The 24,792-nt window shown below is 36.5% G+C and overlaps 4 protein-coding genes across 6 annotated transcripts in view; 2 read left to right on the top strand and 2 right to left on the bottom strand.

Moving 5' to 3' along the window:
* The first annotated feature begins 103 nt into the window (after positions 1 to 103).
* On the top strand, positions 104 to 3,126 carry yps (Y-box binding protein ypsilon schachtel). Of its 3 annotated transcripts, none has more exons than XR_016196698.1 (4): positions 104 to 628; positions 1,318 to 2,046; positions 2,092 to 2,209; positions 2,740 to 2,839. XR_016196698.1 is itself a non-coding variant. In XM_018099923.3 (4 exons), the coding sequence occupies exons 1-4, from the start codon at positions 502 to 504 to the stop codon at positions 2,785 to 2,787; spliced, it is 1,005 nt and encodes a 334-aa protein (XP_017955412.1). In that variant the 5' UTR covers positions 106 to 501; the 3' UTR covers positions 2,788 to 3,126. The 3 variants fall into 3 exon arrangements, 2 of the variants coding, with proteins under 2 accessions (XP_089115654.1, XP_017955412.1); XM_018099923.3 differs by having other exon boundaries at positions 106 to 628; positions 2,109 to 2,209; positions 2,740 to 3,126; XM_089259528.1 differs by lacking the exon at positions 2,740 to 2,839 and having other exon boundaries at positions 2,092 to 2,320.
* A 562-nt stretch (positions 3,127 to 3,688) lies between these two features.
* LOC108650701 (uncharacterized) lies at positions 3,689 to 5,066 on the bottom strand. Its single transcript, XM_018099931.3, has 2 exons — positions 4,541 to 5,066; positions 3,689 to 4,486 (listed from the first exon to the last, which is right to left on the bottom strand). The coding sequence occupies exons 1-2, from the start codon at positions 5,021 to 5,023 to the stop codon at positions 4,112 to 4,114; spliced, it is 858 nt and encodes a 285-aa protein (XP_017955420.1). The 5' UTR covers positions 5,024 to 5,066; the 3' UTR covers positions 3,689 to 4,111.
* Positions 5,067 to 5,173: 107 nt separating this feature from the next.
* Positions 5,174 to 6,727, bottom strand: LOC108650693 (uncharacterized). Its single transcript, XM_018099921.3, has 4 exons — positions 6,403 to 6,727; positions 5,827 to 6,344; positions 5,636 to 5,757; positions 5,174 to 5,573 (listed from the first exon to the last, which is right to left on the bottom strand). The coding sequence occupies exons 1-4, from the start codon at positions 6,628 to 6,630 to the stop codon at positions 5,206 to 5,208; spliced, it is 1,236 nt and encodes a 411-aa protein (XP_017955410.1). The 5' UTR covers positions 6,631 to 6,727; the 3' UTR covers positions 5,174 to 5,205.
* A 1,796-nt stretch (positions 6,728 to 8,523) lies between these two features.
* Sema5c (Semaphorin 5c) overlaps positions 8,524 to 24,792 on the top strand; it is a 46,461-nt gene continuing 30,192 nt past the window's right edge. The window contains exon 1 of the mRNA XM_018099896.3: positions 8,524 to 9,873. The gene's annotated coding sequence lies outside the window, so the exon portion shown is untranslated. The remainder of the gene's footprint in view (positions 9,874 to 24,792) is intronic.

Below are 24,792 nucleotides of genomic sequence, written 5' to 3' on the forward strand. Positions count from 1 at the left end.
AGAAGTGCGATATAACTATTGAATAAGCAGCTCGGCAAAATATGAAAACACTTCATTTCGTGCTGTCACGCGATACTTGACACATATCGATACGACACAAGCAACTATGTGCTAGAGCAATCGAAAAATTGTACAACACTTACTATAGCTGCCATGTTTCACTTCCTGTGCTTGCGAACAAAATAGAATCGCCAAGAAAACCCTGCGAGTGAGTGTTTTAACATCACACTCGAAAATAACATCAAAGTGGTAGTTGAAAGAGTGCCACAACTCGAACCGCACTTTTACCAACACCAGCCGATTAATTGAAAATAGCAACCAAAAACTCAACTCAAGAAAAAACAAAGTTGCGGCAACCAGCAGACGAAAGTTTTGCCGCACTCCGTGTACAAAACAGCAGGAGAGGGTACTTTATTTATTCTTGCTTTTATTTTTGGAAGCTTGAGAGTGTAGGTGTGTGTGTACGTTTGAGATAGAAGAACAACGAACGTAGCTAGAAAGATGGCAGACTCGGAAAAACAGCAGCAGCTACCCATTGAGCAACAGCAGCCGCTGGCCCAGGAAGAACAACAGGATGAGGGGCAGCAAGCGCAGGGCAAGCCCGCGCCGCCTCCAAAGGAAATTATTGGTAAGCGTAGAAATCAATTTGCATTTTCATTCATCCAAACACATGGCAAGTGGTACCGAAATAGCAATGAAAGGAACGGTGGGCTATATGTGAAAAATGTGCGTGTTTATATGTGTGTGTGCGTGTCTTAAAATATACGCGCGCCGCCATTTTGTATGCTGTTCATACATACATATATATTCACACATTCGCCGGCTCGTCCGTAGCCGCATGTGAAAAGCGGCGCAAGAAACGAAATGAAAATTCTACTTTTTGCCGGTGGCACAGCCCACCCCCGCGGCCCCATCATACGGCTGACCGAACAAATGCTGGCAACCTAATTTGTTAGCCGTCGTTTTGGCTGCTTGTTCTCTTCTCTGTTCTCTCCTGTTCATTTAGTATTTTGGTGCGCGCACTCTCTTATCCAAAACGAGAGTGAATTGTGTGCGTTTCTACATACATGTGCATGTGTGCGTGTTCATTGTTTTGGTAACTTTATTTGTATACACAGTAGTTTGAGTACCCAATAGAAACTTTCGGCATGTGAAACAGATAAGAGGAGGGAATGTTGTTTTGATAGGAATTAATGGCATTCACGACTCATTTGGTAATAAATCAGAATTAAAATTTAAATATATTTAACTGTTTTCTTATGTGAATGGTGTGTTATATATCGATTAAGTAATGACAAAACTGTATTTTTGTTGCAGCCACTAAAGTTACCGGCACCGTGAAGTGGTTCAACGTGAAGAGCGGTTATGGCTTCATCAATCGCAACGACACCAAAGAGGACGTCTTTGTGCACCAGAGTGCTATTGCGCGCAACAATCCGAAGAAGGCTGTGCGCTCGGTCGGCGACGGTGAACTTGTTGAATTCGATGTGGTGATTGGTGAGAAGGGCAATGAGGCGGCCAATGTAACTGGGCCATCTGGAGAGCCGGTGCGCGGCAGTCAGTTTGCTGCTGACAAACGTCGCAACTTCCGACCATGGATGAAGAAGAATCGCCGCAAGCAACCTGGCGAGGGCGACAACGAAGGTGATGAAATGGCTCCGGCACAACAGCAGCAGCAACAGCAACTGGATGGTCAGCAGCAACAGCAAATGCAGTCAGGTCCACGCCAGCCACGTCAGAACTATCGTCGTGGTCCCGGTGGCGGCCCTGGTGGTCCACCCGGTGGCCCACGCGGTGCTCCTCGTAGTGGCGGACCACCTGGTGGACTCGGACAACGCCGCTACAATAACTACTATCCGCGTCAGACACGTCGCGTGTTAGGCGGCGGCGATGGCAGTGCTGAACCTGGCGTTCATGATTCCAATTCAGATGGTATGCAGCGAGGTGGCGATGGACAGCCACGACGTGGTGGCGGCGTTGGTGGACCTCAGCGACGCTTCTTCCGACGCAACGGACCACCGCCGCGTCGTGATGGTGGCGAGTATAGTGAGTATTCGCATTCTGAAAATAATAAAAATAATTGTTAATTAGGCTAAAAACTCCTTTAGTTCAAGGTGGCCAAGGACCGCCACGTCAGCCGTTCCGTCCGCGCCGTCAAAATCGTAAGCCAAATGGACCTGGCGGTGGCATGGAGCAACAGTCACAGCAGGTAATGAACTAAAAGCCAAAAGCAAACAAACACCAACGATAACAACCACAACATCATCAACAACAACAAGAACTACTACTACATCTTTAACAACAAGCAGCACTGCAAAAACAACAATAATAACAACATCAACAACAGCGTGGCTTTTCGGTGGCGGCAACTACAAACTAACGAGAATAATGCATCAAACTGTGCTCATAATTAACCACTAACACACACTCACAAATACACACACACACACACACACACACACCTAAATATATTTATATATTATATAAATATATATATATATTTAGGTAGTTAACATAAGAGGCTTTTTGGTTCTTAACATTTCATTTAGAATGCATGTAACAGCGCGCCGCTGAATTAACGTTACATATGTATCTGTACATAGATTTATTTGTGGGGCTAACAACATGATGCAACGAATTGTGTCACTGCATACAAATTACTCCAACATTGATCTTAACTTTATTATTTCTTATTATTATTTCATTATTTGACATAATTAACGACCCCTTCAATCATAGAATGGCGCTCAAGAACTGCAAAATACAACAACAGAAAGCACCGCTTAGACAAAGCAAAACAATAAAAGAAAAAGAAAAAAAAAAAGTCAAACATCAAAAACTACTACAAAAACAAGAAGCACCAACTACTGCATTAGACAGTAACAACAACAACTACAATACCAACTAGAAATGCAGTAGCAACAACGACAACAACAACATGAAAATGAAAAATAATTAACAACAATAGATGGAAATGAAAATTCGTCCACGTATAAATATGCAAATGGGCCGCCGCATATTTTATGTTTTGTTTTCATCTGGGACAAGCGACAGGAAAACCAAAATGTAAAATTTACAAATGATAAACCAAAAAGAACACTAAACAAAAAAAAAAAGGAAAAACAACTTCAAATTCAATTCAATGATATATTTGATATACCATATTTATGTGTGTGCATGGCAAAAAAAATTGCATAAATTTCAAATTGTATTATAAAATCAGCGAAGGCAAGCAATAAACTTCATAGACACAGAAGCCTAACTGCGTATATTAGAGGCAAACAAAATGCATATATACATATTCATACATATATATATATATCTATATTTATACACATATTTATACAAAGAAACTAATTATTTGAATATTTTGAATTTGTAATTTTACATGAAAGGTTTGTTGTGCGTGATTGTTACCAGCTTTCAATTTTTAGAGTTTCGTATTGAAGATGTTGACCAAAAATCCTAACATTAAAAATGAATTCATTTATACACACAAACACGTTTACACCACACATACACCTCATTGATTGTCCCATCATTGAGATACATCTGATATACGTAAGCTCTCAATACGGAAAGTCACATTTAATTGTAATAATAAAATTCAGATCAGGAGAAACTTATTCAATATACATGCCCCGCAAATGTACACGAAACATCGAGCGAAAGCAGATGAGAGGAAACAGTTTGTAATTCACAGCAAAGAAAAGTATATACAAAATGCAAAATGCAACAAAGAAAAACAAACAAAAAAACTAAAAAATATATTGGAAAAAATAAAAAAATTGAAAAATATTAAAAGCAGTTTTATCATTTATTTGGTTGGTAAATAATTTTTACAATTGTTAAAACTAGCCTCAGAATATTAGAAATTCTTGAAGACTCCTTATAAAATTTTGTTTTTAAGAAAAATATTGCGTGATACAATGATTTGATTTCTTAACTCCCAGAGCAAGTAAAAATATTACAGAAGCCATAGGTTCAACTTAGTATCAATTATAATTTGAGAACTTACGCCTTCGTATGTAGTTTATATATGTTTATATTATATAAAAATTAATTAAACCAAGCTAATGCTAGCCATGTTTTATAGTTGTTAATTCGAGCCTTATAAGTTGGTTGTCAGCGATGTCACCGTCGATATATTCAATCGTTCCAATCTTCCCAATACCAAAAGCTCATCAATCGAGCGTTTCGCAAAGAATTTTTGCTCTTCGCTCAATTTGAGGAATGCGTGTGCCCAAGCTCGGGCATAGCTTTCGGCTTCAGAGATTGCACTGGCATCAATATGAATTTCTTGAGAGGAATTAGGATGGATGGTTTCCTTACGAAAGTCCATAGATACGTCTTCAGCTACATTATCTATTTCAATGGGATGGTCTTCGTTTACTTCGGGTGACCAAACCTCATCCTCCGAGAATAACTTAAGAAGTGGTCTCTCAACGGACATATGATTATTTTCCTGTGAACCAATTTGTTCAATCTATGAAAGGGTAGAAATATAAGTAATAGAAGCATAATATTAATAAGCCCTCACCTCTATATTTGAAGCTGGTGTGATGTTGAGTTCCTCGTACTCTTCTTCTTCATCGCTGTACTCTGCTGTGGCCTTTGTATCTACGAAATCATTGTACCCTTGAATTTGACGCTTACCCGATGTCATTGGCGTCCTTTGCTCACTGTCACGGATATGTGATTTCTTTGGCGTCTCTTCATCCTTGCCGTGCTGCTTCAGGTAACGTACATGACATTTGTGTATGCGCAGATTGGATGTAGTCCCTCCAGTTGATTGCATTACACGCTTGCAGCCCAAGCAATAATATCTCCATTTTAGTTTAGTTCCGTCCGGACGGGCAATTTCCCTGTACACGTTCCACACAGAGCTGCGTTTCTTCTTCTTTACTAGTCTGTACTGGCCGTCATGGATTTTAAGTAATATATCCAACTGTGATTCAGTACACTTTGCCTCTTCTTCCTGAACATTTATTATAAACATTGCTTGTTTTATAGGCTTTTCCATAGCGTGTTAATCAGTGTGACCCTAACTAGTAAACGAAAAATTACGAAGGCAAGAAAAATACTAAAAAGACTCCGTACGTATATTTTCATGTTACCTCATTCGAGATATAGATTTATTTTAAATTTGAATTAAATTAAATATATATAATAATTTTATTTTTAAATTGTGTAAACTTTATTTTATTATTTTGCATTCCGTAGCAATTCAATAAGTGTTTTACTTATCGATGTTAGCTCTCGGGATATATGTTTCATGACCTGTAATTTTTGTTTCTCAATAGCTAATTTCTCTTCTTCAATATCCAGCATACGACTTGTTGGATAATCTCTTGATGCGTGATAATAATTCTCTCTCTCTGATCTTCGAGAATTTGACGGAGGTCGCCCTGCTTTCCCACCTGCCTGGTGTTGCTCTTCTAACTCTTCTCTAACGGCGTGGTCAGTCTCGTCTGTGGGCATAGGTTGCTGCTCCGACTCTCTATCCGGATGTGAATTGCTATGTATATCATTTTCCTCATCACTACTGTCTGCATTGAAAAATGTCGAGGAATCTGTGTTAAGAAGATTTAATTATGCATTCATCCATACAAGTCTGGGATTTTCAACTGTTTACCCGTATTATCGAATATGATTTCCTCAAAATCTACAGAGGGCGTTCCAACTAGCAGAGATTGAACGCGTTTAAAATATTGCCAATTTGTAGAATTCCCAGCTTTTACCTTCTGCATTTCTAATCTACAATCGAAAAGGAATTATTAATACTTGTTTAAGCATATATAAGTATATGGCTCCACTGTAAAGTACCTGAATTTCCTAGACATATTGTCCATTTTTGATTTGATCTCTTTATGACTAGGTCCATATTCACTCATTTCCTCGGCCATTTCCTTGTGTATATGGGCATTTTTTCGTGGGCCTCGTAAATCTTTTAAATGTTTTTCCCACAGATCCAAGAAAATATTTGTTGATTTTGGCGACCATTCAAATCGACTGAGGCTGTCCAATCTTGGGCGGATTGGTTTATGTTCTGGTACCCTTGGGGCTTCATCAATCACAAATGCATTATGCTCATCTTCTAATGATGATTTGTCTTCCACTTCATACCCGTCCTCTTCCTCTTCGTCATCTTCTTCAGAGGAAAGATTGATATTTTTATAAACAATCTGTTGGTTGTTCTGCTTTGCATCCTGAGATGTTGTATTCTGATTAACAGGATCTGTATTTCTAGGTGAGCAGGAATCGTCGGAAAAGAGTTGAAGCAGCGGTCGAATCGTAGATGTCAATGTCTTCAGTGCATCTTTTTCATTGTCGGTTTGTTCCATCTATGAAGATATATGATATGATTAATTTTGAATTTCATTGTTTACGATGTCCGCCTGCCTCTGATTCTGTCACAAATTCCATATCACTCAATTGGGACATGTCGTCCTCCTGGTAGTCTTCTGGTTCAGGCAAAACATTTCTCTGCTTCAACTTTGTTTGGGTAAATCGTTTGTTACCCATTTTGTGAACTGATGGTGCAACGGCTCTGTGTGTTACTTTCAATTTCTTGTTGTTATTAATAACCCGATAGCGTTGAGCAATAGACTGACCATCGGTGGATCTCATTGCGTGCAATGTATTAAAATTTCTATTGTTTACAAAATTTGTTATAAGCCTTCAGCTGCTTCTCTCTAGTTGGTATTTTACAACACCAATTCGATATTGGTTTTAGACGCATCGATAACAGTTCGATAACAATGGAGTTGAAAATATTAAATACTAGTTCTAGTTCGATAGATAATATTAGGCGCGAAATTTCAATTGAATTCATTCTACGGTAGTCTATTTAAAGTTGCCATTGCTTAAAAATGCTTTAGTGCTTTATCTTAATTTAAAAAAATACATCATTTTTTTATATTTACAGAATTGGAGCGAGACAAGTAACCATATGCAATTGTTGCTATTTAGATCCATGTAAATAAATTGCTGACATCAGCAATTGTCATCGACTCAATGAAGATTCGCACGCATTTTAGCTAATCATCTACATTTGGAAAAAGGGGCTAGCTGAGAAAGAGCACAAGAAAAACGGACGACAACAATCAACGACAATTGCGCCACGATTACGTCTAATGGGAGCTGTTCCATCTCTAACAGAATTGAGAGGCTGAGCCCCCACAGGCCGCAGGAGGGGCAGCAACAGCAACAACAGCAGGAGCTGAGACGACTCGAAACTTAATTTATGTGTGCATCAGCTTGCAACCAGTTTAATAAGCGCATCTCAGCTTGTTTTATTCCCCCTTTGGAAATTTGGCTCGTGTTCTGTTTGCACGCAGCTGTTTTGGGTAAAAATTATCACTTAAATTGTCGATTTAACGAAATATTAAACCACACTGAAGGTGCCACAGGTGCAAAAATGGCTGTGGCACGCGCTTGATTTGATAAAACAGCTGCCGCTTGAAAACTTGCTGGCTTGCCACAAAGCCATATATTTGTATGAGTCTGGATGCGCTCTATGTGCGGTTCCTTAGCGTTCCAGAGTTGTTTTCTGTGGTTGTTGTTTGACTGTTGTCTAAACAACAGAAATTGTTGTTGTTTGGAGTTGGGAAAGACAGCAGCAACAACAGCAAAATGACCATGACTTTGTGCAACGGGCAACTTGATTATGGCCCATGGATTGCCATCATTATGGTGACTGGCGAGTGGAGACCTTATTTGCTTCTTGGCGCATAATTTAAGTTAAAGTCTCTCGCACAAATGTCGCTTTATTGTTGCAATGATGTTGGTTGCCTACGCGATTGCATGCAGCATGCTGATGATGGCCCAGACTGCAACCTCTGCTGGCTAGATGGCTGACTGGCTGGCTGCCTTCTGGCGCTTGATTGCAGGTTGTCATGAGCCTGGCTCTTGGCTCATCCAAAGCTCCGCTGTGGCCTGTCGCAGTTGACATGTTGCATATCCTATGGTCATGTCTCTCAATTGCATTTATGTTCACCATGTCCCTTATTCTTGACGTGGGTCGCTTGTATTTCTTGTGCTTTAATTTAACTGGTTTGTGTTTCGTTTTCTTTTAATTTTTTTTTACGTGGCTTTTAAAGGAGCTGCACTCAGCACCGACTTCTTCGATTAGTTCTGGCTCGTGTCACGTGACCAACCCATTATATTGTGCAACACACATCTCTAGTTACAGCAGACTGCAAAGCGCATCCACAGCCCACTTTATTCATGCGGCCTGTGTGTGGGTGGCACCACTAGATAAGATATGTTTACTTAAACCAAACAAAATCTACATAAATGTGGCACAGCTAAAATCGTTCCCAAACCAGCTTAAGCGTTTTCAAACGTAACTACTCTACATACACATGCATATATGGATGTACATTTATACACACGTACTTATAACTGTGTATTAGAATTACCTGGGAACAGCTGGCAAAGGAACATTCGGCATTACGGGGTAAGGAAAATAGTTTACAAAAATACAACAAAACAGCAAAAAAAATTACAATCGGATATGGAAAAAAGTTTATAACAAATACAATTTGTGTGTAAACCAACTAAAATTACAATTTCAAAACGATTAATTCGTTAACCGTTATCAAGTTATGCATCTAACTGTAAAGAAGAATCTTAAATGAGCAACAGCTCTCGCTAAGGTCAAGCTGTAGACAAAAACAGTCCCAGAGATAACCACAATAAAGACTCTGCTGAGCATACACAAAAATCAACTGCTAATGCTCGCTGGGATGGACAGATTGAACCCTGAAACTAATTTGATTTGACGCAAGGCAATTTACGACTGCCTCGCTTGGAGCGCGGCACGTTGACTTGGAGGTTGGGGGCTTATCTGGGCGGCTAAGCGCGCTCCTCTAACAATTCGGGGCCATCAAATTAATTACGTACTTCGTATGAAGAGAGAAGAAACAGTAGCTGTAAAAAGTTAATGAGCAGCGGCGTAGGCACAAAACGCAACGAAAGAACGAGAGACGGCAGCGACAGGGACAACCAGAAGTCGAAATAAAAACAAAAACAAAGAACGCATCGTGATCGAAACGCGCGTTTGTTTTGATTATGTGACAAACAAAGCAGAAGAAAAGAAGCAAAAGCAGAAAACGACGAAAAGAAAAAGAATTGAAAAAAAAACGTCGCCTGTTGGCTTTTAATTTAAAAAGTTGCTGGCAAAGGCTGTATAAAACGTGCACAGCTCGAACGTAAGCAAGAGAAGCAAGAGATCGCCATACAGAAAAGTATGAGAGAGAAAGAGAGGGTGAACGAAAAAAGGGGTAGATCGGCAAGGTAAGCGCAACAAGCAAACAAACACATTTGCCACATGTGGCAAGCAGTTAAACTCAAGCAAACTGGTTTTACACTCCCACACATACATACATACATACATACACACACACGAACACAATGACCAACAAGCACAACAAAGTAGAAAATGAGAGAGAGGTCGAGAGAGTAAATGAGCGATCGAACGAACGTGTGTGTGTTTGTTTGTGCTCACTCGCGCGCTCAAAGTTTGAAGCTCAGCTCCGGTTCAGGTTCAGTCGAGGTTTCAGGCTCGTTCGTTTTTGACGCGCTCGTCGTGGCATATTTGTGTGCAAATTTTTCCTTTCGTTGTGATTCTGACAAGCATTTATTGTCTATAAAATATTAATAGTGTATAACAACTGTCTATCAAAGATTTAACAGCACCCTGCTCTACGCCTTTACACATAAAGAAAAGTTGTCAATAACAAGCAAAGAATATTAATATATTCAACTAAACTTTTTGTGCATGTGCAAAGAAAGTAACTTTACTTCTTGGATTGCTGTAAATATTATTGCTGTGTAATAACTAACAAAGCATTACAGGAATTACAATAGGTAAGTTAATTAAGGCAAATGTATATTATTATTTTATTATAACTAAAAAGCAGTTAGATAAATTGACTTGCATTTATTTGCATAAATTGATTTTCGTATATCGTATATTTCCCGCCATCTTTCATATGGCATACAGCGTGTTCATATTGTGTATGCAATAAGAGTAGCGTAAACCTGACCTAGCAAACAGAATCGAACTTGATGTATGATGAATCGTTAACCATGAGCCCCGAACCAGAGTCATGTTCAATAATTTTTTAGTTCGGTTTTGTTTGATTTGAAACTGCTCGTTTATATTCTAGTAAAAATCGGTGAAGCGTATATATTGACGAATATATAATATGTATGTTTCCACAATATACAATCATCATTATAGCTAAGACTGCATAGTTTTAACAGCTCATCTTATCTATCTAATTAACATTTTGACTCTCTCATATTTCATATTTTGGAAAAGCGACTGCAATTGATTGCATTAATTTGATAACTCTCTTTTCAAATGTTATCCTTTCATTTTATAGACTCCAAATTTGTAATTGAACTGCGGCACGAGCATAAAAGTGGGTTATATTAATAACAAAAGGCGTTTGGCTGGGCATCATCTTTTGGCTTAAGCAGCTGGGCCAATCTTATGCTCTAGACTCTCTAAGATTCGTGACTCGTTTGCGTGCTAGCCAAAGCGAGTGGGTCGCTTGAAAACCTTTTTTTTTTTGCCATGATAGACCAAGCCGGGCGCTGGGTACCAAATATAATTGTTCGATTGATAAGTTAAGCCATTCAGTTGCTGGTCATGTTGCTCTAATTTATTTACGCCTTGAAGTTTCCGCCTCTTGCTCTACCCCAAAAGCAATGCAATAAAATATATATATGTCGTAGCTGGGAAAGCTATGTATATCAATGCACTCCGGTCACTCTACGCCCACGCGAAACAATGCCAACCGACATTGCCCTCGACAGTTCCATAATTCTCCAACTTAATTGATTACAACAAAGTCCGAGTGCAATGCTGTGGGTGGATGGTGTCTATATAACTTTGTAGATAAAATATACAGATAGTTTAACAAAGTTTTTCTTTTGTTACGCCTACCTAAAGTAAAATTACCTATAAATAAACCATAATTCCAGCATAAAATCTGCCATGATAAGACTTGTGTCTTTAGTGATTTACTTATCATGGCGAACGTGGAACCCACTACATAATATCTCCATAGCTGAGTACTTTTAAATGCATGTATGCATATATTATATATATATGTACTATTTATGTACATATATATTTTATTTTCGATAAAAACTCGTGTTTCCGGAAGTTGTATAAAATTCATGGAGGAAACTGATGATTCGAATGTAAGTGATTCACATTTGGCATAGGCAAAGATTATTTTTAATAAAACTAAAAATTCACAAATATGCATAGTTCATATTTTTTAATTTAATAATAATTAATTTAAATTAATATAAAAAATAAAAAATATAGAAATAAGTTTTGGAGGTCTTCAGATAATCCAGAGCTTTCTTAAAAAACTTCATATGAATTCAAAATATTAGTATTTTATTCTTATTATTTTGTCTGTTTTTTAATAAATCGAATTATTATCAAAAAATTGCAAGATAGATTTTACAGTAAATCTTAAAATTATAATTCTTAAAGAATCAAACTCTATTCAATTTCTCTTAACTACTGGCCAGTGTAGCTCTAAAAATTCCTGAGCACAGATAAAAGAAAGTCCATTTACAGTGATTATTATGTGTCAAGTCTGCGCAAGATGCAGCAACGAGAGAAGCTTGTCGCTGTCCGCTTTTAGCTGTTAGTTGTTAGATGGTAGACTATGTCTTGTAGAGTGGCATTGGATCGCAACGCCATCGCTTGTCACTAAATTGACCCATTTCAGAGCTTAAGGCGATGCCATACAAAAAATAATAAACTAAAAAAAAAAAAGATACAAAAACCAGACTGGCGACTCAGACAAAGCCTAGAATCTGCCTCTCTCCACCTCCTCCCGCCACGAACCGCGAACCAGTTGCAAGTTGTGAGTGCATGTTGTACATGGTACATGCCCGAAACTGAAACTGTTGGCATTCCTTGGCCGTAAACTTTTTGGCGGCCACTGTCGTCGGTCTGCCCGGCTGTCCAGCTGCCCGGCTGTTGATCTGCTGCGTCTGACCATTACATTTCTATCTTAATATGCACATTTCTTTGTGCTTCTGGGTCTGGTCTGCTCCTACCGGGGTCGCCACTGGAGCGAGCGAGATAGCTGCTTACGTGCTTGGCCCACAGATGAGCAATTGTCTCTCCCTTCCTCTCTCTCTCTCTCCTTCTCTCTCTGTGTTCCTCTGTTAAGCTGAGATGTGTGCTCATTAACAAGGCAAGTAACGGTACATACTGTTGGCGGTTATGTAATATATGTGCATGTGTGCACATACTTACATACATATGTATATAGTTTAGCATGGGCCTGCCATATGTAGTACCTAATAAATCAATGCGCCAGACGAGTCCAACTGGAGTTTCGGAGGCCTTCCGCACGTTCGTTTGCTAATGACATAAATTGTCCACTTCACATACACACATAGACGTCGGGCAGTTATTGACGACTTAATTATGCTGATGAATGCATTTTCGCAAATGCTTTGCGCGGCGGCAGCCAATTGAAATGTGCAACAGTGCAACGAGCAGCTGAGTTATCTGACAGCGTTTAAATATGTATATGCAACTTAAACGATACGCAGAAATCAGACAACATCACAAAACTGGTTCACAGTGCAAGAACCAGCTGAAGAGCACGTACCACTCATAAAAATAAATTCTCTTCTTCAATTCAAATATACCCAGAAGTATGCTATATGCATTTATTTAAAGATTTACAAACGCGCATTGATGACTCTATCTTTCAAAAGCAAAACTGAAAGTCACAAACCAAATGTTTCTTCAAATTGAACTGATTACTTTAGGCCTTTTAGTTAATAATGAAAATTAATTATAGTCACAATCACTTAATTTAAATATTATGGGTACGAACTAGTTCAATAAAAATACCTCTCAGTTCTTAATGACTTCTTCAGTGCGTAATGTAAATAGTTCAAGCCTTGATCCTTAGTTAAAGCTATATCACAAAATTGCAGTTCATATTAAATAGTTACAACTTCGGTTGACAATAAATAACTACCTGAAACGAACTGGTTCACTCCATTTAAATCCTAGAGTTTTGGTTTCAATAAATTGGGGATAAAAGTCTATGCTTTGTGATTCCCCTTTAACATTAAATTAGTCGAATGTTATCTTGATCAATAAATATTCATATTTTCTCTATTTATCTCTCTCTCTCTCTCCTTAAAATTTTGAATATAGAGATTTGCAAGTCAATAAACTATATCTTATTTCATATACTTATTTATGAAAGACAAGTTTCTATATTAATCCTCAGCAATAATCCAATTATTTTTATAACCTACCTATAACCTACATTTGCTTAGAGTCGGTAAATCAACCTTGGAACGGAACCCATTAATAAGTATTATGTCCAATGTCGTGGTTGGTTTCTTGCCAAAATCCCAAAAATAACCATAAACAAGCATACTTGTCTATATATAAGTATAAAGCACACATGATAATAAATCTCTTGTGATCCGCAAATACATTACACCAAATGAGATTAAAGCGCAAATGGAATCAACGATTTTTCCAACGAACGGGATGTACAGCTTAATTATGATTTTTTTTTTTTGCACAGAAAGAGAAAAAGAAACATACAAATAAAAGCTGTGAAAAGAGACTAATTAACATAAAACATGTTTTGCCTATGCCACACGACAAAGAGTTAAAAATTCAAAAGCCACGGCCACTCTCACTAAAAATAAAAACAATATTTGTGGAAAAAAAAAAAAAAAAAATAAAATAAAAACTGGCAAAAAAATCAACTTGTGGTTTGATTTAATGAGTCGAGGCGCATTTATCATAGTGTCAGTGATATAGCTTAAGTTGCTTGTTTTTGCCGTTGTTTATCTATGGATTAATGGATTTTGAAGTTGCGGAGTTGATTGAACTCGTGTTTTCATTCAATCTCTTCAGTGGCGTCCACATTGACCACGTAAATTCAAGCGCTGTAATTAAGTAGCGCATTTAAATTTGAATAAAATTAAACAAAGATTTCTGGCTTAAATATTCATGTGATGGGCAGGTCCGGTTTTGACTTTGACTTTGAAAACCATTTTGACACGGATTTCGTTTCAGCCGGAAAGAGCAGCGGCACGCGAGGGAGGGAACCAGCTGAACCAGTCGTACTAACGGAACTATTATACAATTAAAAAACTGACTCAAATGAACATTGCGTATCTCTAAACATCTAAAATGATTTTCCCATTCATAAACTGTCTAACAAATTTCGCCATACAAAATTTGTGTCAAATTTCTTGTATGAATTTTGTCTTGTGCTTTGTTTATTTTATTCGCAATGATTTTTTGTTTTCTACACTTTTGTCACACGCTTTTTCAATGTACTTAAAGGTATTTATGTTGTTTTTTGTTTATTTATAGCATCCGTACCATTTTTGCCAATTTTCGATTACAGCTTAGGCATGTCCCCAAATTAGAGATTGTGCACAGTTGTTTTCTTAATGATTTTTTGCTTTCTTTGTAGTTATTCAATGTAAGCATAAGTTTGGTTTTGTTTTTGGAACGTGGGATAGTTTTCTAGATCTGGTTATAAGCTTGATTTTTAATATTTATATGGTAGATATTCAAATATTTAGTAGAAAATTAGTATTTCTTTATATAACGAGGGCTATCCTTAAAATTTTTGAAATTTATTTAATACGTGTGCAACTTTTGCTTTGATATACGCCCCTTAGCTCTGAAGAAAATCAAGTTTTCAGCAAAATAATAAAATACTTGACACAAATACGAGTATCTGAAGTGAGTGTAGTTCGTGTATCTATCGACATCTGAAAAGGTGTCAGTTGTGATTGCGCATTTGTGGCATGCAAATTGAAGAATTTCCAACGTGGGAAAACGAGTTCAACTGAACGTCGTGTTATTGCTATTGCTCTCACTGCTGCTGCCGTTGTTGTTGCTCGTATTGCGAACGCCCCAAAATCAAGTCAAGCTGAAAAGCGTTAAAAGTTTAAACAAACAACGTTGCAAGGAAAATCGCTCACGCGTTGCATTTTGTGGCGACATAAAAGACTACAAATAAAAAAGAAAAAGAAAACCAGAGCAAATACAAGTACCTGGCTGAGTGTGTACTCAGTCCGAGTACACGTACTCGAATACATATTTGTACTCACAGATATCGATTACAAACAATTGTTCGTGTATCTGCAGTTATCTGAAAGTTTTTTGTTGCGTTTTTTGGGGCCTGGGCAAATTGTTGCAATATTCACATTGATTGGCAATTTCCAGCATCGCCATTAGCTCAACGATTGCGCCCCTGCCCCGTGGTCTAATCTGCCTCGCAGTCGGCCCACAGTTAATTGTGTACAATTATGCATTAATGAGTGCATCTGGCCAAGAGCACGAACTCAGGTTTGAGAATTCTTGCATGAAATGCTGTTGCATGCACGAGCAAACAAACAGATGGGCAACGCTGCTGGATAGTGTGCATGTGTGTAAGAGTGAGAGAGAGGGAGCAGCATTATAGAGATGGGCATAAATGATAGATTTTATACATGAATAGCAACTATTTGAAAATCGATAAATTTTCTAATTGCACGCCACGATTGCATGCTGAGATAATAATAATACTATCGTGTAAATAATGACGCACTCTGAGAGTCGTAAACTTAAATTTAAACAACTTTTTTCACTGTCTACACTAAGAGACTAACCTCAGCAGTTCGAGCATAAATTTGAATTGTTTGCAGAATAAAATTTCATTATTCGATTGTTCTACGGTGGAAACAGAGCTTAATGGCCCATTCAAAAGGCAGCTTAATGGCAATTTGGAATTTATAGACCAAGCGCGCGCAAGCGACCTTCTAATTGCAACCCACACATACACACATATAGACATACACTCACACACGAACACAAACACATACACTTAGCTTGACTTGAATACACGGTGGCATTATTCGATAGACAATTTGCACGTTGGCGACAGCGATTTGCATCGGCAAATGCAAAGCATTATAAATCGTTGTAAGCCGTAAAGTGCATTATTCAATATATGCAATTTTGCCAATTAATTACAATTTTGATTAATTTACAATGCAGCACGAAACGAATATTGATTCAAGTGAACAAATATGCCTTTGTGTGTGGGATGTGTGGAGCACTTGATGTCAGGAATATGACAGAAAGAGATATAAAATAAGTATTTAAGTGTTTTCCATTTTGAAATTAAGGCTTTTAAAAGGCCAATATTTATTTATTTATTTTTATATCCCTACCTTTGTTGAGCTTAAACCATATGTTCATATAATATCTTCCAATTTTGTAGGTATTCAGCAACGCCCCTTAGAAAATAGTTCAAGATAAACCATATCCATTGACCTTTAGTAACATTTGTTGTTATACTGCTCTCAAGTTGAACCTGACTTTTCAAGCTTAGATCAACACGAAATTTTTGTTATTTTGTGCCGCATTTAATTACCATAACGAAAATATATATGTATTTCTATTATTCGTACATTCACAGAGGTGTATTTGTATAAGCGACCTTCAATTGCAAAATTTTGTTGTTGAAATGCAAATGTTAAGATCATATTTTTTTAGGGGGAGACCTTAGCTTTTGGCGGTTTTGCCAAATTATTGGCAGCTATCAATATGAAGTCAAGGCAACGCAATTTGCTGATATTTTTCCTTATTTTATTTTGTCTGTTGTTGTGATAATAACAATAATAATGGTAATTACTGTAATTATAAAAATTTTAAACATATAACATATCAGATTTTGTGTATTTGGTATATTGTTGTGTCCGTTTCGCATTGATAATTGACGTCAGCCGGAGCTGAGTTATTCATAAAAATCAACATGTTTTATTTACTAGATTATTTTATAGCGGGTGTATTAAAAAAGACACCAAAAACAGTTAAACTTGCAATTAAATTTTTATTTTTTTATGCAATTATGAAGGAAGTTTTCTTTCATAGTATTTCTAATTGTAAATACAATATTTTGTTTCGATTCATATGAATGTTTCGATGCAAAACATTTGTTACTCAGTTATATTTAGATGCATGCATGCATGCATATGCGAGAGTAAGTGAAGCCTACAGTTACATGGCATAGGTTTACGAGTAAAGACAAAAACAACTTTCAACTGCCAGCTTATCGGTTTAGTCAATTAATGTCAGCTTTGATTTCAATTAAGGCAGATAATACTCACGTCTCGCATTTTAGTCGTAGCGATAGTTTTGCCTAATGTGCCTGCAATTACGTACATCGATTGGCATTTAATTAAAACAAATATTCGCACACACACACACAGCTAGCACGAACAGTGGAAACGCACTCAGATGAGATGCGGTCAAAGCTTAGAGCGGAGCTGAGTGCTCAGTGTATACCATATTCGATATACGATAGGCGCTCGAGCTGACGTCGCTTATCTATTCGATAGCGTGGATTTGACAGGTTTAGGTTTTAATTTTATTTTCAGCTGTCTGCTCGTTTATTTATACATACGGCATTGTTTTTGTCTTAATCTGCAAAGATTTGCATTTGCTGTCTACGCAAATGATTTATGCGCATTGTTGTTGTTGTCGCTGTCATCGTCATCAAATGGATTTTCATTTGCTTGCCATCCCCCGGGTTGTTGTTTTTTTTATTAAAACGGCAGCTTATTTGCCTTTCAATCAAATTCGTGCCCAGCCGAGCAAAAAAAAAGCTCTCAAGATCTACTCGATAACCAGTTACATATATAGAGAGACATATCTCTGTGAAGGTCTGCTGTCGGAAGTTAAAGTCTAGCCTAGAACTGCCCTTAATTGGCAGCAAGCTGAATTTTTGTAAAATTCCCAACTGGTTTCTCGATATCAAGTGTTAAATGTGAAGCAAAACTCTTTCGCACCTATATTAATCGGATTCAGCTATGTAGCATCACATCGCTCCTTGAGTAACATTATTATTATGATGTATTTTCATGGGTTTTGACACAAAACAAGTTAAACAAATTATATATTTAATTGCTACATGGAAAGTGTGAAAAGTGTAAGAGCATCGAAACTGTTTGTTGTTGCTCTTGCTCAACTGGTATAAATAATAGAAATGTTGCCGAGCCTCGAAAGCCCAAAGATCAGTAGCAACGATTGGAGAAAACACCAGAGCCGCAGACAGAGTCCGAGCTCGAGTTAGAGCTGCTGCTGTTGCTGCTGTTGTCAAATGGCAAACATTTGCCAGAACATGAAGAGAAATCCGCAAAAGTGTTATCTGTATACATGTATGTGTCTGTGTGTGTGTGTGTGCACAACAAACACCACATGTGGTCCACGGCAGAGGCGAAGAGTGCCTGTTGATCCATGGCTGCGGTCCGGCAGCCGGGCAGCCGGGCAGCCTAAAGCCTGCTTTAACTCAAGTGCTGTAATGTTAACCAGCCAGCGAGCAGATAAACTAATGCGTGTTATGACTTGAGCGGATTGGGCATTGGGTATCCCATTCAAGGCATTTGGGCATTGCGCGAAACTAGAAAGCGAAGAACTGAACAAGAAAAGTTAAGCGGAGCTTACAGCACGTAAAGAACATCAATGTCAACAGTAAATAAATTGAATTAACAACAAAAATAGATATTTCCAGGCTCAGAATCAGATTATAATTAAGTTTGTGTTGTGGGATTGGGCTAATACTTAAAAGCTTTATAAATCTAATTATATAATATAAGTAATGCATTACTTATTTATAGCAAGACGCAATTCTGTTGTACATTTTTGTTTATGAAACTTAACGTAGATCTGCAATTGTTATCTAATTGTTAAGAATAGTTTAAAACGTACAAAAAAGTTCTTAAATGCCAAAAACCAAAAAAATAAAAAGTATAGATGTGAAATTATATATATATATATATTATTATTAAATGTAAAAGAGTTTGTAACTCTTAAAATAAATTGTCCTTTTATTAAAAAATGAAGTATATAGCTTATTGACTGTTGACTCTTGCTGTTATTATAAATATACGATGCAATAAGAAATATATACATAAATGTGGAATAGTTATAAACTAACAACTCAATAGTTTTTGCTGTTTGAACCCGGAAGCCATTTAATACAGTATCTTAATGACTTGTTTACCAAGAAATGCATCTAAGTAATACTCTACCTCTTATATAAAATTATGATACAACAGCTTGATTTACAGCGAGTTATTTATAAATCTTAATCATGTATCAAGTAATTTCTCTACACCTAGAGCATAAATCTCTAAGTAACTTGAGCTTTAGCAAGTTTCTTAGTTTTTAGCAGGGAAAACGGATTGCAGAACGGAGCCGGCAGAAACAGGCCCAACAACTGTGAGCAGAGGAGAAGAAGAAGAAGCTGAGAAATATAGATATAGACATGTCGATAAGTTCAAGTTCTCTGGCCAAGCAAAATGGAGGAGATGAAGTGGGGGCATTGAGGCTGCTGTTGAAAGGGGCACACTGAAGAGATTCATCAACAATGAGATTCTGTTTTGTTTCAGCGCACAGAGGCTGCTGCTGTTGCTGCGGAAAGGGTTAAGCTGCGGGCAGCTGAAGCAAAAAGAAGAGCGTAAGAAAATAAATGAGACAAAAAAGTGAAAAAGAAAAAACAATTATTAAACTAAAGACTGCAAGTCGACAGAGTTTTGGCCTGGAATACCCCTTTGGACATAGCCTTGAGCTGACTTTGGCCCGTCTAATGAGTTATTTGCAGCAGTGAAACGAGCGACATGCAAAGCCAACAAGTGTCAACATTAATTTGAAGCAGTCCGCTGTTAATTTCCAATGCGAGTGTCACATAAATTTCTCATATGCTCACAAGCGCATAACTCTATAGCCGTATAGCCATATAGCTATATCTTGTATCTTGTATCTGTATCTTGTGTCTGTATCTGTTTGCTGGCTCTGTTTTTTTTTTTTTTTTTGTTTATTTTGTTTTTGTTTCAGTTTCAGTTTCTGTTTCAGTTTCTGCAAGCAGCGCATATTTTGCCACACCCTACGCTGAATTCTTTGCTCATTTGGTCTGTCAACTCTTATAAGCAAAATTCTGTTGACGCCTGAAGATGATGTGCAAACTACAAAAAAATAAAAATAAACAAACAAATTATAGTTAATGAATCTTTTATACTCTAACTAAAAATAAATTTGATAAAACAAATTGCATATAACAATTAAACTGTTACAAAATAATAAGAGTCTTATTAAAATTAAAAATATATTTTCTATTATATACAAACCTCAATAGATGTGCATTATTTTAAACTTTTGTAAAAAAAAAAACGTATATTTCATACTCTACACAATAAGAACACTCCTATTAAAAAAAAAAACCCTTAGTATTCAGTTAATAAAATAAAAAAAACTACTTAAATTACAATTATTCAGCTCCATTTTCAAAACCTCGTCCAAAGCTGGTAATACTCTCAGTTAGGGTATTCAAACATGCACAAGATGTAGCATAAAATTAAAATAATTTTGTATTTTTCGCTTCGGTTCGGTTCGTTTCAGTTTTTGTGGTGTCATTTGTTGTCTCTTGGCGGAGTTCATGCGCAGCATGCAAAATTTTGTTGATTACTTTTTTGTTCAGTTTTGCTCTGAAATAAGAAAGAAGCAACGTTATATGTCTTTGGCATAGTTAAATACTGTGATCTAGAATAACTATTTAAAAATATCCAACAGTTGAGCTTAAACTTAAATCAAGGCTTCCTATACCATAATGAGTTAACTCAAGCTCACCAACTGAAGGCCTTGGTCACCATAGCATAACACTAGTCACGCATAATTAATTAGTATTTAAAATATATAAACTATGTTTAATGATATTATAATTCGTTTGTTCGCGTTTAATTATGATAATAATATAAATAATAAAAATATTTTTTATTGGAATTAAAATTAAAGAATCTCTTTTCTGTTTAAAAATGACATTAGTAGATGCCTCTTTTCTTTTTCTTAATTAATATACATTTACTAAATAAATTTTTCAACTTTTATAACTATTGTAAAATATTATATTAATCAACGTTAAATTTTTTTAATAAATATATAAAGAATATATTATTAAATGCTTTTTTTTTAGTTAGTTTTCAATTTCGATGTCCTTTCCAATACTGAATTTTTATTGAATTATAAAATTTATATAATTTTTAAGGTTAAATAATTTAAAAAACTACTTAATATTTAATTTGCATAACTCTTATAATAATACAACCCACATATGTTATTTTATGTTTTTTCAGTCAGTTTTCTGTTTGAAAGTTTTCTTTTCTTTAATTGCTAAATAAGAGATAATATTAATTTTGTTAAACTATAATAATAATATAAAAAAATTATTCCATACTTATTTTTCAAGAATAACATTTTGGGTTTCGTGTTTAACTAATTATTATAAAATATGCTACAGTCACGTAATTTAAGGCAATTCCTTCAATAGCAGGATCTCTTATAAAAACCTGTATCTATTAGCCAAAGTCTTTAGAAGACAGTGTGCTCGATAGTTTATAACTGTCTTCCAACAATCCCTAAAGTAGTGCTTATATATGTTAACATGCTCTTAGTGATATCTGAATGACTCTATCACGCGCTTCTAAATTCTATTCTTTATATCAAGTGGCTGGCACTTTTTCTCCAATTTCTTAGTCATTTGAGCCAAGACGCCTGGCATTTTTCCTCTCGGTTTCTAGCGATATAGCCATCGGCTTTTTATCACTCCAATGTCCGTGTTCACTTACAATAAACAATAAATAAATGCCAGTCGTATTATTGTCGGGCAGACCTCTAAGATTCGTATATCTCATGGCTGCACCTGGTTTGCCGCTTGCCACATCCATATTCATGTGGACTTGCATTAAGCCTGGTCTCAATTTATGTGTTTGTGAGTGTTTGGCCGGGCGCTTAAGATACCATTTATAGGTTCAATGCTGCGGTTAAGCTTAAAATTAATGCGACATCAGCTTTCAGTTGTCCCTTGGCCTGCAGAGCCCCTTCAAACTCACCACCACTCCCCTCCTGCCTACCTCTCGCATTCACTCTCTGTCTTTCTCTTGATCCCATGTTGCTTGCTTTTGGATCTTAAATTCTGCTTAATGATTTTTTATGAATTTATTGCCGCAGCAGCCGGCGCACAATTTGCGCATGCGTTGCCCCCAATGAGGCTGAACCGACTCTGTGTGGGAGCGAGAGAGAGATAGAGAGAGAGAGAGAGAGAGAGAGAGAGAGAGAGAGAGAGAGACAGAGTGAGAGACAGGGGCATGCAGCCCACTCCAAAAGGAAACCTTAAGCAACGCTCGAAAAGCAGGCGCGAAAAGTTCGCTGCGCATCAAGGCAAAAAAAGTTGATTTCTGTGTGTGTGTGTGTGTGTGTGTTGTTGTTGTTGGTGTTGTTGTGGCAGCCTTTTAAAATTTTAAGTGGTTGTGCGCTCTGGATGGGCATGCTGCATGCATATGGCACATGTTGCAACGCCTACTAAATCATCCAGCAGCATGCCACAATGTGTGTGTGTGTGTTTGTGTGCCTCCATCCGCAGTTGTTTGCACAAACAAAACAAGAAACATGAAGAACATTTCAAAACGTTGCCATACGCTGCATTTCCTGCTATAGACACAAATATAAATATATACATCTGTATGTATATGTGAAGTTCTCTTTACATACACATAAATAGCGTATATTTTCGATCTATGCACAAGTTTCAATTATTGAATGAATGGAGCAGCTTTGTGTGCCACAAACAACTCCACTCAGAACTCAAGGCTGAGTCAACACACATGGACTTTAATAGCCAGAAGAACTTGCTGACACAGATCCCAGCACTGTCGTCGACTCGTTGGACTCTATGCTATTATTATACATATTTAATTGTAAAATAATAATAAAGCGAACTCCTGGTTTTCATATTTTTTAACAGCATATTGCTTATTCGTCAATTATATTTGTGTATATAAATAAATTGAAAATTTGCCAATCTTGCTGGTATTATGTTTTTACTAATATACCATTGAAACGGAATCAGTATTTTAGCTATTTTATGGCTGAAAACTATTCTTTGATAGTATTTAAATGGAATCAGAATAAATATAGGTATGATTGTAGTTGAATTTAATATTCTTTATAAGTAAGTCAAAATAGGCTTATTCGGCTGTTTTATGGCTGAAAATTCTACGCTTGTAAAATAGATAAATTCAAGTTTATTTCATGGGTAAAAATTTTAGTCAGAAGTATAAGTAAATATTAAAGTATAAATTAATAATAAATAAAATAAATTTCATAATTAAAACTCTGTTATAAACTAAATTTAAATTATTGATACTGATTATTTTAAATATTATTTTTTTGTTAAGAAGAGTAGAAATTTGTAGTACATATAGATTTTATATATCGAATTCTTAGTCTACATGAAAGCTGACATATATTTTGCTCACACATCTGATTTTCAAGATCATATTATTTCAAGTGCTTATGGCACACAACTTGACCTTCCAAATTGCATGTATAAAATAGAGTGAAATTTTTCCAAAATAAAAATAAAATTCGTCTTACTTTCGGCTGTCTCTTGCGCCCTTACAGAAAGTGTTAACAAAGGTCAAGACAAAGAAACATGTGTAATGCTCAGTATAAAACATTAAGCTAAAGCCTTGGTGCTGCAATCTCGTTGGGAATATTTAAAACAATTAAAACACCCCACACTAGTACTCATACTCACTCAATTCATTTACATATTTAGAGGCTGACATATCAAATTGTTGTAAGCTATTATCAAATGCTCGATATAAGCTTGAATGTAAGTAAATAAATGTTGGCCCATAGAGATGCGAGCGTGAGTTTGTACGAAAAGCAACACATAAGTAAATTGAATTTTAATATCGTAGTACATTTATGGATAAGGGAAAAATTCTAAAATATGTATATATATAAATATTTTTTATTTATATGGGATAATATATATAATATATATATATAATAATAAATACTATCATTCTTAAATCATACTGTACATATAATTTCTTAATTTGAATTAATTCATCGTCATGGTTGCATTTCGGTGCTCCATGAAGACAACATAGATTCAAATGCATTGTTTTCAATTTAATATAATTAATATAAACACAAACAAATCTTTCTCTCATATTCTAATTGCATTCCCCAGCAACTACTCCTTTTCTAGAACAAATTATTCATAAGCTATAATTTTCTGTCTGTTCGTAGTTGATATGCTCGATTGCTTGCAAGGTGACACCGGTCACGGTGCCATCTCTAGCCGCTAATGAAGGGCCCGCTTTGAAGGTGTTACAAGTTTGTACGCGATTTGATTAACAAACTTGCGACTTCCAACTATTATACGCATTATGTGGGCTACCGCTAGGCAAGTGAATGACCATGATCGCCTCTGCCTTTGCCTCTGGCGTTGGCTCTAGCTCTGGTTCAGTGGCTTTAACTGTCCCAAGTTGTGAAGAGCGCCAACTTGTTGCTCGTCTTTATCAATCGCCGTGAATGCGAATTGACAGGCTGCGGACTTGGGCTTTGTAACTGAACTCAAGTGAAAATGATTGCAGTTGAAAAGCGAAGGCGTAACCAGATACGCCTTCAATCGCCATCGATCGGCCGTAGGAACCACTCGAAACACGTTTTCCCCCTCTCCACACTGTCGCTCACTCTTTATCTTCTTCTTTCTCTGCTTGAGAAATGAAGTGCAAAGGCGTCAGTTTGCATTCGATGAATTTCAATCACACGAATATCATTTGCCCCTTTAAACTTAATGATGGAACACTGAATGTGCAATTAAATTATATAAATTATGTTAAATTGATAATTGT

The sequence above is a fragment of the Drosophila navojoa genome, chromosome 4, assembly GCF_054131105.1.
Source record: "Drosophila navojoa isolate 15081-1374.11 chromosome 4, UAZ_NAV_1.0, whole genome shotgun sequence".
NCBI lineage: Eukaryota > Metazoa > Arthropoda > Insecta > Diptera > Drosophilidae > Drosophila > Drosophila navojoa.

Excerpts from the sequence above, each read along its gene's own strand:
- LOC108650693 (XM_018099921.3), bottom strand. The coding sequence starts at position 6,630 with ATGAGATCCACCGATGGTCAGTCTATTGCTCAACGCTATCGGGTTATT. Across the intron at positions 6,345-6,402 it reads AATTTGTGACAGAATCAGAG|ATGGAACAAACCGACAATGA; the intron begins GCAGGCGGACAT and ends ATATCTTCATAG. Across the intron at positions 5,574-5,635 it reads AATCATATTCGATAATACGG|ATTCCTCGACATTTTTCAAT; the intron begins GTAAACAGTTGA and ends TTCTTAACACAG.
- LOC108650701 (XM_018099931.3), bottom strand. The coding sequence starts at position 5,023 with ATGGAAAAGCCTATAAAACAAGCAATGTTTATAATAAATGTTCAGGAA. Across the intron at positions 4,487-4,540 it reads CACCAGCTTCAAATATAGAG|ATTGAACAAATTGGTTCACA; the intron begins GTGAGGGCTTAT and ends ACCCTTTCATAG.
- yps (XM_018099923.3), top strand. The coding sequence starts at position 502 with ATGGCAGACTCGGAAAAACAGCAGCAGCTACCCATTGAGCAACAGCAG. Across the intron at positions 629-1,317 it reads GCCTCCAAAGGAAATTATTG|CCACTAAAGTTACCGGCACC; the intron begins GTAAGCGTAGAA and ends TTTTTGTTGCAG. Across the intron at positions 2,210-2,739 it reads TGGAGCAACAGTCACAGCAG|AATGGCGCTCAAGAACTGCA; the intron begins GTAATGAACTAA and ends CTTCAATCATAG.